The sequence below is a fragment of the Populus alba genome, chromosome 19, assembly GCF_005239225.2.
Source record: "Populus alba chromosome 19, ASM523922v2, whole genome shotgun sequence".
Taxonomy (NCBI): domain Eukaryota; kingdom Viridiplantae; phylum Streptophyta; class Magnoliopsida; order Malpighiales; family Salicaceae; genus Populus; species Populus alba.
Genome location: NC_133302.1, coordinates 5,306,911 through 5,323,340, shown reverse-complemented (window position 1 = coordinate 5,323,340; position 16,430 = coordinate 5,306,911). Strand labels below are relative to the sequence as shown.

Below are 16,430 nucleotides of genomic sequence, written 5' to 3'. Positions count from 1 at the left end.
TGTAGCAGAAGTTCTTTTGGAAGATCAGTCGAGGGGCTCTAGCTTCGCCTAGCTCTTCCTTCTTTGTTTCTTCCATGAATAGAAAATGCCTAGCTTGACATTGTAATAGCAAATATAAATCGGAAAACCTTTTGTTTTGGATCATGATGCCTTGATTTAGGGTGTTCGACTGGGCGGTGCAACCAATTTTTTGCCAAATTTACAAACAAATCATATTGACATGTTTTTTTTTTTAAAAAAAACCTTTTGTATTATTTGAATGGTCAACAATATCCACACAAAAATCAACTATGGTACTATGCATTCACTAATCACACTCAAAATCACAAAAATCAAGAAGAACCCCCCCCCCCACCTTCAAGCTCATGTTTGAAGGGAGCAGTGGACTGGTAACTTGTGATCACTGCAAACTATAGGAAATGACACTGCTCTGACATTCAATCCTATGGATTTTGTCCAAAGAGAAAACAACCTTGTGAGACTGTACACTTGATTGCCAATCTTCAACACCATGTTCGGCAATTTTTCTTTACATTCCGGCGTATCCACACGTCTTTTCGCATAACCAAGTACCTGGTAAATGAAAGAACAAAAGCATGAATGAGCTGCACAATCAGAAGAACTTCGAGGAACTCGGAATCAAATGTCTCTACTGCAAAGGAAGAACTCATTGGACCACTCACATTTATCGTTTGTTGTATACAAAAGCCTTAAGCAGTGATTTGCTCTCTTTGTTGTATCCCGATGTTTCGCAATTCTTTCAGGTGAGAAGCTATCTCCTGAATGAATTGAAGCCCTTCCTCTCCATATCTGATTGAGTTAATGCTGTGCTCAAGGAAATTCTGGTCTGCCTCAAGAGCTTCCACCTTCTGACTTAGATCAGAAACTTCATTTACTAGAGAATTTAGATCAGTTTCTTGAGTGGAACCTACAGATTTCTCTAGCAAGGGTCCTTGAACAGGCTCGCTTCTTCTATCGGTCATTGATAATTTAATCTCTTCTGCCCCGCCATTCTGTTGAGCTCCCACCTTGCTATTCAGATCCCTCATGTCATTTTCCTTGTCTCCTGAATATTCACTGTTGATCAACTCTAAGCTGAGTCCATTGTTAGAAAATAGATGAAGCTTCCTTTTCAACTTCTTCAAACTTTGTGTGATAAACGACTTCTCATCTTCAAAATCAAACAATGAACTATTCACAGCAATGATATTCTTGTCGGCAAGTGACGTGTTCGTTCCTTCAACTTGTTTTTCTTTAACTGAGTTTGTACTGGTGCTTGCACTGTCTTCTATACATCCAGCTTCAGAGTGATCCGCTCTCGTACCTGTTGCCTTTCTGTCAGAAATTGGTGTCTCAAAGATTGCTTCGTTGGGAAACTTACTCCTATAAAACTCAAGTTCCTCTTCTAGATCTTGGACCTCTTTCTCCTTTTCTGTGAGAAGGTCGTTCGTTTTTTGCAATGCTTCCATATCATACTCAGCTTGCTCCTCCATCATTCTTAGGCTCTGCAGAGCTTCCATGTGGAGTGTTGCCTTCTCTTCCTGTATTCGAGTAATCATGGCCATAGCTTGATTTACAGCAATTGTGGATGCGTTCCTTTCTTCCTCCAGTTCTTTGTACAAAGCACTCAGCAATTTCTTATCATGCTCAACCTGCCGTTTTAACCGATCAATGTCACTTTCACCTTCAATTTCACTGACAATACTTCCATCCAAAGATAGACCAGACTCATTTCTTTCTAGTGTGATTCGCTTTTGAAGAATTTGCATTCCTATGATACTAGAAGCATCAGAAGTCTTTACTTCGTCACTGTTAATAGATAATTTAGGACTAATAGGCACTCTGGGACTCATATCATTCATTGACTGCTCTCTAGCAGCAGAGAGTTGTGAGAGTAAAAGCTTCAAATCTTCGCTAAGTCTTGAAGAATCCTTTACAGCCCTTTGTTCAGCAAGAACACCAGAAAGCTGCCTTCCCCTATTCCCAACAGCCAGCTTATAAGCATCACTGAGATCCAATAAGTTTGCAAATTGCTGACCATTGTCACTAGAACTAGGGTTTGTTTCTGAAGCTGTGTCAGTTCTTCTAGCTGGCTGACTTTCTCCCTTGCAGAGATCCTCACCGCCTGTCACAGATCTCTGCCAAGCTTCCTCTTCTCTAGATACACCTGTAGAATGTAACAACAAAGCAAGAAAAGGTAACCAAAATATGAATTAGCACCATCCACAATAGTTGAGGCACTTTGTAGTTCTACAAAATGAAATTATCCAAGTGCAACCTTTGCTAATAACAGAAATACCAATAGAAGTCCTGTTGGAGGAGGAGTTTGAACTTACAGCTCTCTTTTAATCCTTGAACAGGAGTTTCTGCTCCATTTGTTGATGGAAGGAAATCAACAAGCGAAATGAGCTCGCTCTCCTGTGAAATTTTGTCAGGATTTATCCTCTCTGTTGATGGACGAGCACTGTCTACTGAAACAATCCTGTTCTCATCTGATGCTTCCGGTGGAGTTTCTTTCGCATTTGATGATTGAGGAACTTCATCTAGAGAAATAATCTCTCTTTCTTTTGATGCTTTTTGAGGGCTGTCACTGGGAATTGGTGATGGAAGAACGTTATCATGGGAAATGAGCTCAGGAAGTGTAGAGGAATCAGCCTTGCAATCAGCTCGTTGCCAATTAAGCTCCTCCAAACCATGCTCAACAGGAACACTAGATGCTATTGCTGTGACAGTATGCGAGCTGATAGCATCTGATTGCACCTTTGAAGCCACAATTGAAGGCTCAGGTGAAGAAACTGGATCGATCAGTTTCTCAGTAACAGAATCATCGAGTAGACTGATAGTGCAAGGTTCTGGCTTCACGTATCCAACTGAAATATCTTCGAGCACAGCATGTTTGCCATCATCATCAGACAACATGACTTCAGATTCAGTATCAGAGTTGAACTTAAGTTCGGTGTACCCTACATGAGATAAATGATCAAACCCACTAGTTTTCTGTCGAGTACTTCTGATTGGTATAGATTGTTTACTCTTCTTTAGGTTGTTGCAATCATGTTTAATAGCACCTGATAAAGGGACATCAAGATCAGCAGCCGCAGAATCAACTGATACAGCCCGCGTCAGCTTTTGGCAATATCCTCTTGGAATCCATGGTTCATTGCAACAAGAACATTGTCTAGTAACTGAACTATGATCTTCAAGTAGTGAGTCCCGATCTAAAACAAAGCTGGAATCCTCACCCAACTTCCCTACCAGCAACCTATACGTTTCAGCATTGGACTTGTTGGTTGTGGCAAATGAGAAAAGGCAATTTTCACACATTCCATGGACATTGACAAGATTATTGTGAGCGTGACAGAAAACTAAGGATGAGATCTCCAACTTATGATCGCCACAGATCAAATCCCAATAATATTTCAACTTTTTAGAGCCCAAAATATGATCCAGTCTTGAGCATAGCAAACACGGGGTTTGCAACTCCCATTGACATGCAAATTTTGTAATTAAATACGAGAATATAGCATTGATGAAGAGCATGCACATTAGCAACCATTCCAAAGCAGCAGATGCCAATGCAGGGCTGATACTCCAGGACCTTTTCTTTGATTTAACAGATGAAACCCCGCTGATAGCCATGCTCCAGCAGGGTTAGAAATTTCTGGAATGAGATGTTGATTAATCAAACGAGAAGCAACACCGACCCTCCCAAAATGCTCAAGAATCCAAAGCAAGATTCGAAACTGCAATCAACCTGAAGAATATTGGAGACCTGAAACTGATGATATAAAAAGGGTTTAAGACCTCATGTTTTCAGTAATTTTTGTGTGTTTGTGAAGCCACATGAAGTCCTGCTTACAATGCAACAAACTGACATTCCGAAGAAAAAACAATGAAAACATGCAAAAGAACTGCTCGCAGCTAAATTTCACGTAGAGGAGCGATGGAAATTAGAAATCTGATGGCTGTTCGACATCAAAAGTCAATAAACAAGACGTGACTAAAACCTGGGAAAGATTAATTGAGCACTTGCTGGATGCACCTCACACAGAACCTAAATTAGAAATTAAACATAGATGCATTCTAATAGGGGGAAAATACCAGAAATTCTTGACATACAGCATCAACTAGAAATTAATAAACTAAATTCTGAAATTTGAGCACATAAATACACACTTCTTGTGAGTTGTGACACAAATATAGCCATGAAAAATACAGCATACACCTCTGCTTCAGAAGAAAATCAGAAAATCATTACAAGAAAATGGAAACTCAGTGCTCCAAGAACATCGTAGGCATGTTTCCACACAAGCTAGTAGACCAAATTCAAGACAAAAACTTATCAGAATCCAAATCGAACTTGTATGTTGAAGTAAAAGATCATTCTTTTTTCCTTTCTTGTGATGATTTGGAAGAAAGGTCTAAATGACAATACTAATTTGCACCCCTAACCTTAACAAGAAAAGACAAACTCAGTGCTCCAAGAACATTATAGGCAAGTTTCCACACAGAAGCTAGAAGAGCAAATTCAAATTCAAGACAAAAACTTATAATCTGATTCAGAATCCAAATCGATCTTGTATGCTGAAGTAAAAGATCAGTCTTTTTTCCCTTCTTTTGATAATTTGGAAGAAAGTTCTAAATCAATGGAAGACAATACTAATTTGCACTCCTAAACTTGACAAGAAAAGACAAATTCAAAGAAAAAGACACATACCTATGTACCAAGAGAAAAAAAAAAGCATTAAGAAGTCCAGTTTATGCGCTAAACCAGACCTAACTAGCCATCTCAATAAAGGAAAACTTCCCATTTTCACAGCATCAACAACCACAGAACCCCATTTTTAGAACCCAAATTAAGAGCTTACTATAAAAAAAAATATTAGCCAAAATTAGAAAATGAAAGTACCAAAAGATAGACAGCCAAAGCTAAGAAGCTAAAAGTAAACAATTAGGGCATCAATATCTGAACTTGTAGCATGAATCAGAAATCAAAAGCCATTAATTTAAGATCCACAGCAGATTAAAACGCGGAACAAAAATCTCATAACAAGATTGAAAAGACAAACATAACTTAAATTATGATCAAAACATAAAAACCAAAGTCAAAGTTTAACAAACTGACCTGTTCACGTAAACAATCCAAGAATTCAGAGCCAGAGAGTCAAATCAAAGAAACAAATCCCATGTAGCAGAAACACAAAGACACAGAAGAAAACAAAAACAAGACAGCTCCTTCTTCTTCTTTTTTAATTCTTGAAGTATTTTGGATGTGGATACAACAGTGCACGTTGCCTTCAGATGTAGACAGTTTTAAAATGTGTAAAGAGAAAACAAGAGTGGAAATCCACACCGCCCATGAACCTAAAAGTGGGGCTCAGTTGAAAAGAGACAAGAGACCGAAAGTATTGGCCTTTGTAAAAATTAAAGTTGAAAAGAGACTTTTTTTGGCATAGGCTTATCAAATAGTAGATCACAGAAGAGCGAAGATTCCCGCGAAAACTAACTGTCGAAACTGTTTTATTTAGGCTTGTAGTGAGATAGCCTTTACTATAAAAAAAATTACTGGTTCTCATGGTGTCACGTCCTTGATATGTTCTCCAATTTCTTTCATGGATGTAAGAACAGATCTCCGATGTCTCCGGAAGGTTATTCACTACTTCTGATGTGGAGTAAGAGATTTAGGAGCTTTTAAATGTTATGATTCTTGTATGATGAAATAGAAATAAAGTTGATAGATTCTGATTAATTCTTAATTCTCTTCAAGATAATATATAAATTGTTTAAAAAGTAACTAAATTGACTTCAAATAACATTTTGAATCTTGTCTAGATAAAAAAAATATTAAAAAATTAAAAAAAATTCAAACCAACAACTTTTAGACTTAATTTGAACATGATCCTAAGCTTGGCTGGTGCTAGTAGATCGACCTTATAGAAAATTGAGTTTATATAATGTGCTTGTAAAATTTTAGCCTCATCTAATAGTAGAATAAAAATTATAAATGTTTTTTATCAGAAAATTGATTTAACTCATTCAAACTTTTCTTAAATAAAAATGACTCAATAAGTGTCTTGCGTCAATATATTTAAAATAAATGTTATCAAGTAGTAGATTTGATGAATTTTAGGTCTTAATTAGAGGATTGGTTTAAATGATAAGGAGTGGACTAAATTAGTTTTGAGATTTGAAGTATGAATTCTGCCATTGATTTTTTTAGATGGTATATACTTTTAATTAATTTTACTACCTTAAATTTAAGTTATGATATAGGTGTGTTTATGTGGGAGTTTATTTAGTATTGTAATAGCTTGCTTTTTTTAAAGTATTTTTAAATAATTATTTTACAAAAAAAAAATATCAAATTGATTTTTTTTCTTAGGTTCTTTTTATGTTTTTAATATACTAATTTTAAAAATAAAAAAATATTATTTTAATATATTTTTAATTAAAAAGTATATTTTAAAAAGTATTATATACCAAACACATATTAAAAATCACAATATTTTCACAATTGTTCAAGACATTGTTTAGTCATAAGTTTTTTAATTATAACTATGATTTCTTTCAATTCAACCCCATGGTTTTCATAAATAGCAATTAAGTCCCTACTATTTTGAATATGGGATAAAGTTCCCTCCCTACTATTTCATTACAAACTTCTATTAAAGTGAAAATTCTAACATTATGGGCACTGTTGATTGGTTAAGAAGTTTGACTTTGATTGTTAAGCATACTGGAATTGAAGGAAAAGATAAACTTTGTTAAGAAAAATACATTCTAATTAATTTTCCTCGTTGTTACTAACGAGAGTTTGAATTCAGGTTTTTTTTAAAAAAATAAATAAATTGGAATACAAATATTAATTGAACAAAGTTAATTGTTAATAATCCCTTATTCAACAAATATTATGGTACATATGGAGTAACTAGCAACATTATATTAATTACATTATATATAGAATTTAGAGGTAATTATTTTTAGTTTGATTTGTTTTTTTTTTTTAAATGACCACACCAATTTTTTTTTTAAAAAACCTGAAACTGATTCAAACCGACCGATTTTGATTTGGTTCGATTTTTTTAGAACAAAAACCAGTTTAAACCGATTTTGCTCGGTTATTTTTATTTTAACTCAGTTTAACTTGGTTTTTGGTCAGTAAAGTACAAAATTTTAAAAATAAAGTATTTAAAAATAATCTTTTTAGTCATTATTATTATTTTGAATTAGAAAGCACAACCGATCAAATGCCTCTATGAAAACCTATGTCAGCAAAAGTTGTTATAAAAAAGTTTAATCAAATCGCTATTTTTTTTATTGCCACTAATGAAACCGTATTTTACTTAGAAATAAGAAATTTGGTTCCAATATTGCCTAATGTTACCCCATTATCCATTATTTTTATATTCTATCAGAAAATATTAACGAAAATTTTCCATCGGATTTTCAATTGCTATTTGGTAATTTTAACCTGCTTACTCTTGCCTGCGCTGTTGCCAACATTATAGTAATGATTCAAAGCTCATTCATGTCTGCTTGCTTGGGCTCTAATTTACCATCGAGGGTACTTTTGCAGAATTCTGGCAGGGTGCATGCATCAACTTATTTGTTGGATTCCTGGATACTCGCAGCAGTGCAGTGAGTATGAATATTAAAAAATAATATAAATTATATTTTAAAATTATAAATTATTAGATTAAATTAGTTGTGTTTAACACAATATCAAAACATTAATAATTAAATGGTTATGAGTTTGAATCTTATTATTTCTATTTATTTAATAAAAATTAAATACAAAATAATATTAACTTGCAAGTTTTAAGTGTTTTTATTTAAAGAGAAATTTGTTAAAAAATAATATAAATTATATATTAAAAATTTAAAATATTAAATTAAGATAATTATTTGAAAGTTGATGAAAAAGAAGAGCAAAGTCATTGCAACACGAAACACAAAAGCTGAATGCCATGATCTTTCTGTTTCCTTTGAGTACGAGGGCAAAGGAATTAGAGTAGCTTCCATTTATACGCTGCTAGAGCTTTAAAAAGAAAAAAGGATCACACGTTAAGAACCAGTAAGTCTCGAGCGGGTGTAGTGTGATGATAAAAGACTTGAAATCTGTATAACAGATTTCAATTTTGAATCAAGACGTACATTTTTTATAAAAACTTGGGACAACCAGGATTTTAACTCCTCAAGAAGCGTGGTGTGATGTCAAAGAGTTTGAAATCTACATAGCAGATTTCTAGTTCGAGTTAGGACGTGTATCTTTTATAAGAGTATAAGATAGCTGGGTTTTACTCGCTCACCTAGGCTTATAAAATACGCTTTCTAGAAAATAGGGTTTTTTCTAATAAAAAAAAAAAAGAAAAAGTTAAGAACCAGTAAGATTGTCAAGGTAAACAGGCTGGAGCGCCCAAGGCTTCTGCTTTGTCTCGCTGAACTTTGTTTTCAGACAAGAGATGGAAGGGTTTCACCTGACTTGTGTCGGCATTTTGGATTTCGCCAACAAATATGGAACTTTGAGAAACCGTTCAGGGCCTAAGCAAATGAGTGGCTACTTTTTTTTTTGCTTTCTAACTTGACTTTTGTTTCAATATTACTTTACTGTGTAATAAATTACATCATCACTGACCACAAGGTTGGATTGATTCATTAATGGGTATTAAGAAAACAAGATTGGATTGATTCGCAACCGTGTAAATTTTGTTTTTGTTCTTTCAGTTATGTAGTTTTTTTTTTTTTCAATTTTATTATTTTGTGTTGGTTTTATTGGAGACTAGCTTTAATAATTTGTTTTGATAATTTTAATGTGGGGTTCTTGAAGAATAAAAAATCATTTTTTTATTGGATTGATACTCAATTTTATAAAAAATATGTGTGGATTTTTTTTTTCTTTCAAAAAATTAAAAATAAAAAGGATTATAATTGAAAAATTAGAAAAAATGCAGCCCTCTTTGTCCCTAAAGGGAAGAAGAGAAGAAATCGTTGGTGGAAACCAAGGAGAGAAGACAGGGAAAAAAAAAAAAAAAAAGGGTTGCTAGAGCCACGTTGGAAGACCACCAATGCTACACCGTCATCAATCATCGTTAATAAAGGAAGGCCACCATTTGAGCTCGAAGAAAGCCACATGTGCCTCCTCCATTGCGGTGCCTTTCCTCATGCATGCCTTCCCAATGCAGTTGTCTGGATTGATTCTGAACCTGAACCCGTCAAGTAAATTTGATTATATTAAATGAATTTCTATATAATTTAATTTGAAACTTAGATTATACAAAAGTCATGTTATGATATTTTAAGATTGATTTATTAAATTAAATTTAATAATATTATCAAAGAGTTCTTCCCAGTTTAAATAAACAACATCGTTTATTTTTCTTTTAAAAGTTTGAACAACATCATCTCATTTTAGAATTATTTTTTCATTAATTATATTGAATTTTGACCGAGTCAACTTAATATTTTATGGATTTATACCTATTGCTTTTTTAGAAAAACAAAAATTAGCTAACAAGAATATTAATGAAACCTTGAAATCATGCCAAGACAGGTGACCTAAGACTTAAAACCTAGCTTAAATTAGGATTTTAGATGAATCACATTAAAGACCGAATCGATAAAATATGGTTGATTAAGTTGGGTTTGTTAATTACCTTTTGAATTGAAAATCCTATGGGTCATCACTAAGATTTTTTTTTTTAAAAAAAAAGTCAAACATCATAATTATAATAAATATATTTAACCTAATGATCAGCTAATTGAACCGACGAATTATGCAAATTGATATCAACAACGACATCTAACTTTAAAATAAAATAAAATAAATAATTTAACCCTTTTTTCATAGGGTTGAAGGATCATGTTTAAAAAACTCCAACGACAACACTCGCTAACAAAATACATGACTTGCCTTAGTTTATTTTACATGAGGCTATTGCTTACATAAATAATGCATGCAAATGCCGTTCTATCTAATGATTATATATTATAAAACATTTCATGATTCAAATAAAACTATGATCAAGGATTAATGGAAACGCAGGCCAATCCAAGTTTCTAAAAATATTAATTTTTTTTATGTTTTGAATTGTTTTAATATGCTAATTTTTAAAATAATTTTTAAAAAATAAAAATATCATTTTAATGTATATCAGCATAAAAAACACTTTAAAAAGAAATCACAAACACACTTTCAAAAAAGATCCTAAGTCGATAATACATGATTATTTAATTCAAAAAAGAATTTAACAATTATAGTTTAAACACTTTATGAGTAAATTATTTAGCTATTCTTTCAATTCTTGGCATTCAAATTTTATAAAATATTGGAGGAAACTAATATTACTCTAGAAAATCTCAAATCTTAGTTGAGTTATTCATGTACCTATTCTATTAACATAAAAATATCATTTCTTTTAATATAACTATATATACACAAATATACTTCAATCATTCAAGAATCTTATTATTTGATATGAAAATATTAATATTTCTAGAGAATTTATATATTTTTTAAAACTTCACTCCCTTAGCTAATATACAATTATATTTTTGGTGATCATATTGAGCAATTTGTTACATTAAACAATGTTATTCTATCATAATATGAGGAAAGAAGAGGAACACTTGTCATGTTTTGATATATAACTTGAAAACAGAATCGAATGCTGGGAAAAAGTGAAGATCAGTTTATTACTAAGAGCTTATTTATTTTCAAGGTTGAACTCAATTTTTTCTATGGTACCATTAAAAGATTTGATGAAATATTAAATTAAAAAAAAATCCAATATTAATTAATCTACCATTATACAACCAAATAAATTTATTAAAACTTTATTTTTATTTTTATTTTTTTATTAACATCTTAGTTCTTTTGTCACTTAATTAACACTTGTATTTGTTAAACTATTTTGTTAAATGTCTATCCAATCTAATTTTTTTTTTTTTGGAATTATTTATAGATAAATAAATTTAACTATTTATTAAAGTAAAGCATTTTATTTTAATCATATTATCAAAATGTATTATTATTTTTTGTGTTATTAAGAAAGTTTGAGACAAAATATATAAAACTCGATAAATTGTTAGATGTAAGACACTAATTACATATAATAGTTTCAAATACTTTTATATAAAGAGTTTGTGCTGGATTATGTATTGTGTTTTTTTTCCTTTTGTTCTAATTTTACAGGAACAAAGCTCTTGGAGTTCTAAGTTTCAGAACCATATCAAAAGTATTTAGGTATGGTCATATATACTTGCAAGTTTTTTTTTTTAACTGTATCCATATTTTATTTTTTAAAAAAAATTATATATTAAAATATTATTTATTTATCGAGTTTTAAATATCTTTTTATATATTAATTATCTATATACTATTAGTTATTCAATATAAAATAAAAAACAATATATATGTGTACACACATATATATATATATATATATATCCAAATTTAATAATATTTATATTTTATTAATTATTTATAAATAAAATAATTATAAAAAGATATCAATACCTATCCAAGTTAAATTAAAATACCTAAATCCCTAAAACTTTATTGGATTTCGTACTTCCCATGCAAAGTAAATACTTAATACCCACAAAGCCTCAATTTCAATTATAAAATTCCAAAGAAAAAACAGTAATTCCAAAAAACCCCAAAGTGAAAAACACCCTTAAGAAATTTCATTGACATAAATACCCTCTTTCTCTCTTATCCCCAAATTCTGTATTTTCCTTCTCAGCCCTTACAAACCCTACACTCCCTCTTCTGCCCTTCTCTTCTCCTTGCCCTTCTACTCTCCCTCTCTCCCTTTGTTTTTAATTTCCCGATCTTCTCCCTCATCCCTTACCCGCCAATTTTCAAATTCTACTCCTCAATTTTTCTTTCTCGAAACACATTGATTAACCCCAATTTTATTTGTTTGTTCGATCTGCACTTGGACCTGTCCCTACACTCGACAAGTTCAGATTTTGATCAGTGCCCACTTCATATTTTTCCATGTTTGCTTTGTTCAAGGTTGGTTTTTTCTCTTCTGGGTTCTGATGGATGTTGATCTGGTTTTCAACTAGGGTTTTGAATTATGATTGACTTTTGTTCTGTGGGTTGTTATGGTTTATCTCTTGAAGTAATTGTTTGGGGTTATGTTTCCTATAGTTTGGAGCAAAACCCCGTTCTTGTTTATTTTGCTATTAAAAAGGTTTGTTTTTCATGTCCTGGTACGGAGGTTTTTTCTCTCTCTCTCGGTGTGTTCTTTGATTTTTTTTTATGAGTATCTTTAGTCTCAATTATGTTCTTATGAGTGCTTTAATTGATGGTTCTTTTTTTTGGTTTTTGCTTCAAGTCATTTTTTTTTGCTGATAGTTGTGGAGGGGAATGTGTAAATGATGACTGTTGTTTTCTTCTTTCTCAGTTGGACATGATTTCTGACTGAAAATGTTGAGTTTTGAGTTTGGTGTTCATTAATGGTTCAGGCTTTTTGAGATAATTGAGTTAAACCTTAAAAGAAAAGACAATTATGAAAAGCTCAAACTTGGTTTACTGTCTTGTTTTGATGCCTAGCAAGTGGGAGTGGTCTTATAACCGAGTTAAGTTTTTGTTTAGCTCCTTTAATTGGCTGGCTCATTAAAATGTTGTTGATTAATGACTTACGCTTAGTGTCTCATACATTCAGTTCCCATGTTGTTGATATGTGAAGGTTGTGGAAGTTAATGTTTCTGTGGGCACTTTGGCGTGTTGAATTCTTTTGCTTGTGAGGTAATGCTATTTTGAGAAGTGAAAGATTGGGAATGCAGTTTAGGTTGTCTGCTCCTTTGGTGTGTGTATATGTATGATGGTCTCTCAGCATTTAATTATCACAGGAGAAAAAAATAGCTTCCTTTTCTCTTTTTGTATACAATTGCAATCGCAATTTTACTAGGAGGGATAAAAAAGTGACAGTCTTCTTAAAGTTTCTCGTTTTTTATTTTATTTTCTCCTTTTGTATACAATTGCAATCGTAATTTTACTAGGAGGGATAAAAAAGTGACAGTCTTTCTTAAAGTTTCTCGTTTTTTTATTTTATATATATATATATTTTTGGGGAGGGGGGACGGGCGTCCGGGGGGTGGGTTTACTGACTTAATTTCACTTTTTTGCATGTTTTTTGTGTTTGCATCCTTTTATCTGGACTTTTGTTGTGAGTCATGTTTGTACTTAAGCTTTGAGTATGAATGCGGAAGATGTTGAATGGACTATTGAAAATACGGTTCTATTCACTTGACAGGGTACCGTGTCTGTTTATAATTGATAGTTTGTTCTGGGGGCTGATTTGTTACTGCTGTTGATATATTGTGATTGATTCATTTCGATGGCTAACCATGACCTGATACTTGGGCAAAGTCACAATCTAGGGCTCAGGCAGAATCAACAGCTGGTCCTAGACCATGATCACGGTTTGGGTCTAGGCCAGAACCATGATTTGGAACTGGGGCAAGCACATGAACATCATTTGGGTTTGGCACATGAACATGAATTGGATTTAGGACATCCTCATGATGATGAAATGGGTTTGGGACAGAGCCAGAATGACGAAGGGGAAGCTGTTCACAATTATGGGCATGGGAACGATTTAGGTATTGATCGAAAACCTGAACAGGGAGATCATGAGCTGGCTCTTACTGTACAGAACCACGAGTTAGCTTTATCAGAGAACAATGAGTTGGTTGTTTCAGAAAACCAAGAACTTGATGACAACCTGCAACTAACTGTGGACGAGGATCAGGAAATAGGTTTGGAACATGCTCAGGGTTTGACTATCGAGGAGTCCCAGCTTATAGTCCATAGTCCTGTTATTCAGGCCCGTACTGTTTCAATAGCTCCTAATTATGAGCTGGCAGTGGGGCAAGAGTTCCCAGATGTCTTCAGTTGCCGCAGGGCATTGAGGGATACAGCAATTGCCCTTCACTTTGAAATGCAGACAATAAAATCTGACAAGACACGTTTCACAGCTAAATGTGCAAGTGAGGGATGTCCCTGGCGCATACATGCAGCAAAGCTCCCAGGTGTTCCAACTTTCACAATTAGGACCATTCATGAGTCCCATACATGTGGAGGAATTTCTCATCTTGGCCATCAGCAAGCTTCAGTTCAATGGGTTGCAAACTCTGTGGAGCAACGGCTTAAGGAGAATCCTAATTACAAGCCAAAGGAGATACTAGAAGAGATTCACCGGGTACATGGCATCACTTTATCATATAAGCAAGCTTGGAGAGGCAAGGAGCGCATCATGGCCGCTATGCGTGGATCCTTTGAAGAAGGGTATCGCCTGCTTCCCCACTATTGTGACCAGGTTAAACGGACAAATCCTGGGAGTATTGCATCTGTGTATGGTAACCCAATGGATAATTGCTTCCAGCGTCTCTTCATATCATTTCAGGCATCGATTTATGGTTTTCTGAATGCTTGTCGGCCTCTCCTTGGGCTTGATAGGACTTTTTTGAAAAGCAAGTACCTCGGTACTTTATTTCTTGCCACTGGCTTTGATGGGGATGGAGCTCTTTTTCCCCTGGCATTTGGTGTTGTTGATGAAGAGACTGAAGAGAATTGGATGTGGTTTCTATCCGAACTTCATAGCCTCCTTGAGATTAATACTGAAAACATGCCGAGGCTAACAATTCTGTCAGACCGGCAGAAGGGCATTGTAGATGGAGTGGAAGCAAATTTTCCGACTGCTTTTCATGGATTTTGCATGCGTCACTTGAGTGAAAGCTTCCGCAAAGAGTTCAATAACACAATGCTTGTCAACCTTCTATGGGAAGCTGCTCATGCTCTAACTGTCATTGAATTTGAGGCAAAAATTCTAGAGATTGAGGAGATATCACAAGATGCTGCATATTGGATAAGAAGAATTCCCCCTCGGTTGTGGGCTACTGCTTATTTTGAAGGTACTCGGTTTGGACACTTGACAGCCAATATAGTGGAATCATTGAATACTTGGATTTTGGAAGCATCCGGGCTTCCAATAATTCAGATGATGGAATGCATTAGGAGGCAACTAATGACCTGGTTCAATGAACGCCGAGAGACCAGTATGCAGTGGACATCAATACTTGTGCCTTCTGCTGAGAGGCGTGTTGCAGAGGCTTTGGAGCGTGCACGCACTTATCAGGTGCTTCGCGCTAACGAAGCTGAATTTGAAGTTATATCTCATGAAGGAACAAATATTGTGGATATCCGGAACCGCTGTTGCCTTTGCCGAGGCTGGCAGCTATATGGTTTACCTTGTGCACATGCTGTGGCAGCACTCCTCTCTTGCAGGCAGAATGTGCATCGGTTTACGGAGAGTTGTTTCACTGTTGCAACTTATCGAAAGACTTATTCACAAACCATTCATCCAATTCCCGATAAAAGTCTCTGGACAGAGCTGTCTGATGGGGACCCAAATTCCAACAAGGCTATTGAGGTTGTCATTAATCCACCCAAATCCCTTCGACCACCTGGTCGTCCAAGAAAGAAGCGAGTCCGAGCAGAAGATCGTGGTCGTGTGAAGCGAGTTGTGCATTGCAGCCGTTGTAATCAGACAGGCCATTTTAGAACAACATGTGCAGCACCCATCTAATCTGTGACTGAATGTGGTGATTGCTTCTGTATCTGGTACGTCACTCCTGTGCAAAAATATTCTATCATCTTTTTTTTAGTCCTTTGTAGTCTGTGATAGCTGTTAGATGTGCAAGTAAAAGCTCTATTTATTATCTGCAACAGTTTAATGAATTAAGCTTATCATCTTAAATGTAAGTTCACCTAAAAAATAAAAAGTTATGGATGATTGCATTGATAATTGTAGCTTTCAATATCAAGATAGTGATTCTCGGTCCTGTAATTCTGGAATCCCTCCTGCTTAGTTAAGTCTAGTCATGTTCTGATGCTATTATGCTATTAATGTAGCTAATGATTCTTATTTTTTTTTATTATATTTCCGGACTCTCATCTTTGCGTGTTGAAACTGTGAAAAAGAGCACTCTGAAATCTTTGTTTGAACAAGGCTTGCTAACCCCCTGCAACTCCAAGCTGCTTAGATCTGATCTTGGCACAGAAAGTGCCAAACGAAAGCAGAAATGGGCTGTTCGTATGCCTTACGGGTGACAGAAATGTTAATAGCAAGTATTTGATCGGATGAACTCCTGTTTTCCTAGGCAACAAGAGTTTTTTGCTCATGATATAGTAGGGTGGCTGAGTTCAAGTCTTCAACCACTACTTTCCACATACCGATCCGCAGTTAGGGTTGCGCCACCGGCAAAGCCTTTGATGTAGATTCCCTCAACCACATCACTAGGCATGTACACGGGCCCTGAAGCATTAATTGACTTCAGTAGCTCTCGGTTAAGCTGGCTTGTGCGTTCGTGATCTGGGATCACTTAATAATAACAATCAGTAACACCATTTTGATTCA

The 16,430-nt window shown here is 34.4% G+C and overlaps 2 protein-coding genes across 7 annotated transcripts; one reads left to right on the top strand and one right to left on the bottom strand.

Moving 5' to 3' along the window:
• Positions 1–272: 272 nt before the first annotated feature.
• On the bottom strand, positions 273–5,356 carry LOC118037879 (myosin-binding protein 1). 2 transcript variants are annotated; one of them, XM_035044026.2, is made up of 4 exons: positions 5,126–5,356; positions 2,337–3,778; positions 684–2,167; positions 273–573 (listed from the first exon to the last, which is right to left on the bottom strand). In XM_035044026.2, exons 2-3 carry the CDS (start codon positions 3,637–3,639, stop codon positions 711–713), a joined length of 2,760 nt encoding a protein of 919 aa, XP_034899917.1. In that variant the 5' UTR covers positions 3,640–3,778; positions 5,126–5,356; the 3' UTR covers positions 273–573; positions 684–710. The 2 variants fall into 2 exon arrangements, with proteins under 2 accessions (XP_034899917.1, XP_034899918.1); XM_035044027.2 differs by having other exon boundaries at positions 2,337–3,772.
• A 6,303-nt stretch (positions 5,357–11,659) lies between these two features.
• On the top strand, positions 11,660–16,430 carry LOC118037880 (uncharacterized). 5 transcript variants are annotated; one of them, XM_035044029.2, is made up of 3 exons: positions 11,660–12,019; positions 13,266–15,634; positions 15,995–16,430. In XM_035044029.2, the coding sequence occupies exon 2, from the start codon at positions 13,350–13,352 to the stop codon at positions 15,597–15,599; it is 2,250 nt and encodes a 749-aa protein (XP_034899920.1). In that variant the 5' UTR covers positions 11,660–12,019; positions 13,266–13,349; the 3' UTR covers positions 15,600–15,634; positions 15,995–16,430. The 5 variants fall into 5 exon arrangements, with proteins under 5 accessions (XP_034899920.1, XP_034899921.1, XP_034899919.1 ...); XM_035044030.2 differs by adding an exon at positions 12,699–12,757 and having other exon boundaries at positions 13,266–16,430; XM_035044028.2 differs by having other exon boundaries at positions 13,266–16,430.

Coding starts and splice junctions, on each gene's coding strand:
- LOC118037879 (XM_035044026.2), bottom strand. CDS start 3,639: ATGGCTATCAGCGGGGTTTCATCTGTTAAATCAAAGAAAAGGTCCTGG. Junction 2,168..2,336: donor TCAAGGATTAAAAGAGAGCT/GTAAGTTCAAAC, acceptor TACATTCTACAG/GTGTATCTAGAGAAGAGGAA.
- LOC118037880 (XM_035044029.2), top strand. CDS start 13,350: ATGGCTAACCATGACCTGATACTTGGGCAAAGTCACAATCTAGGGCTC.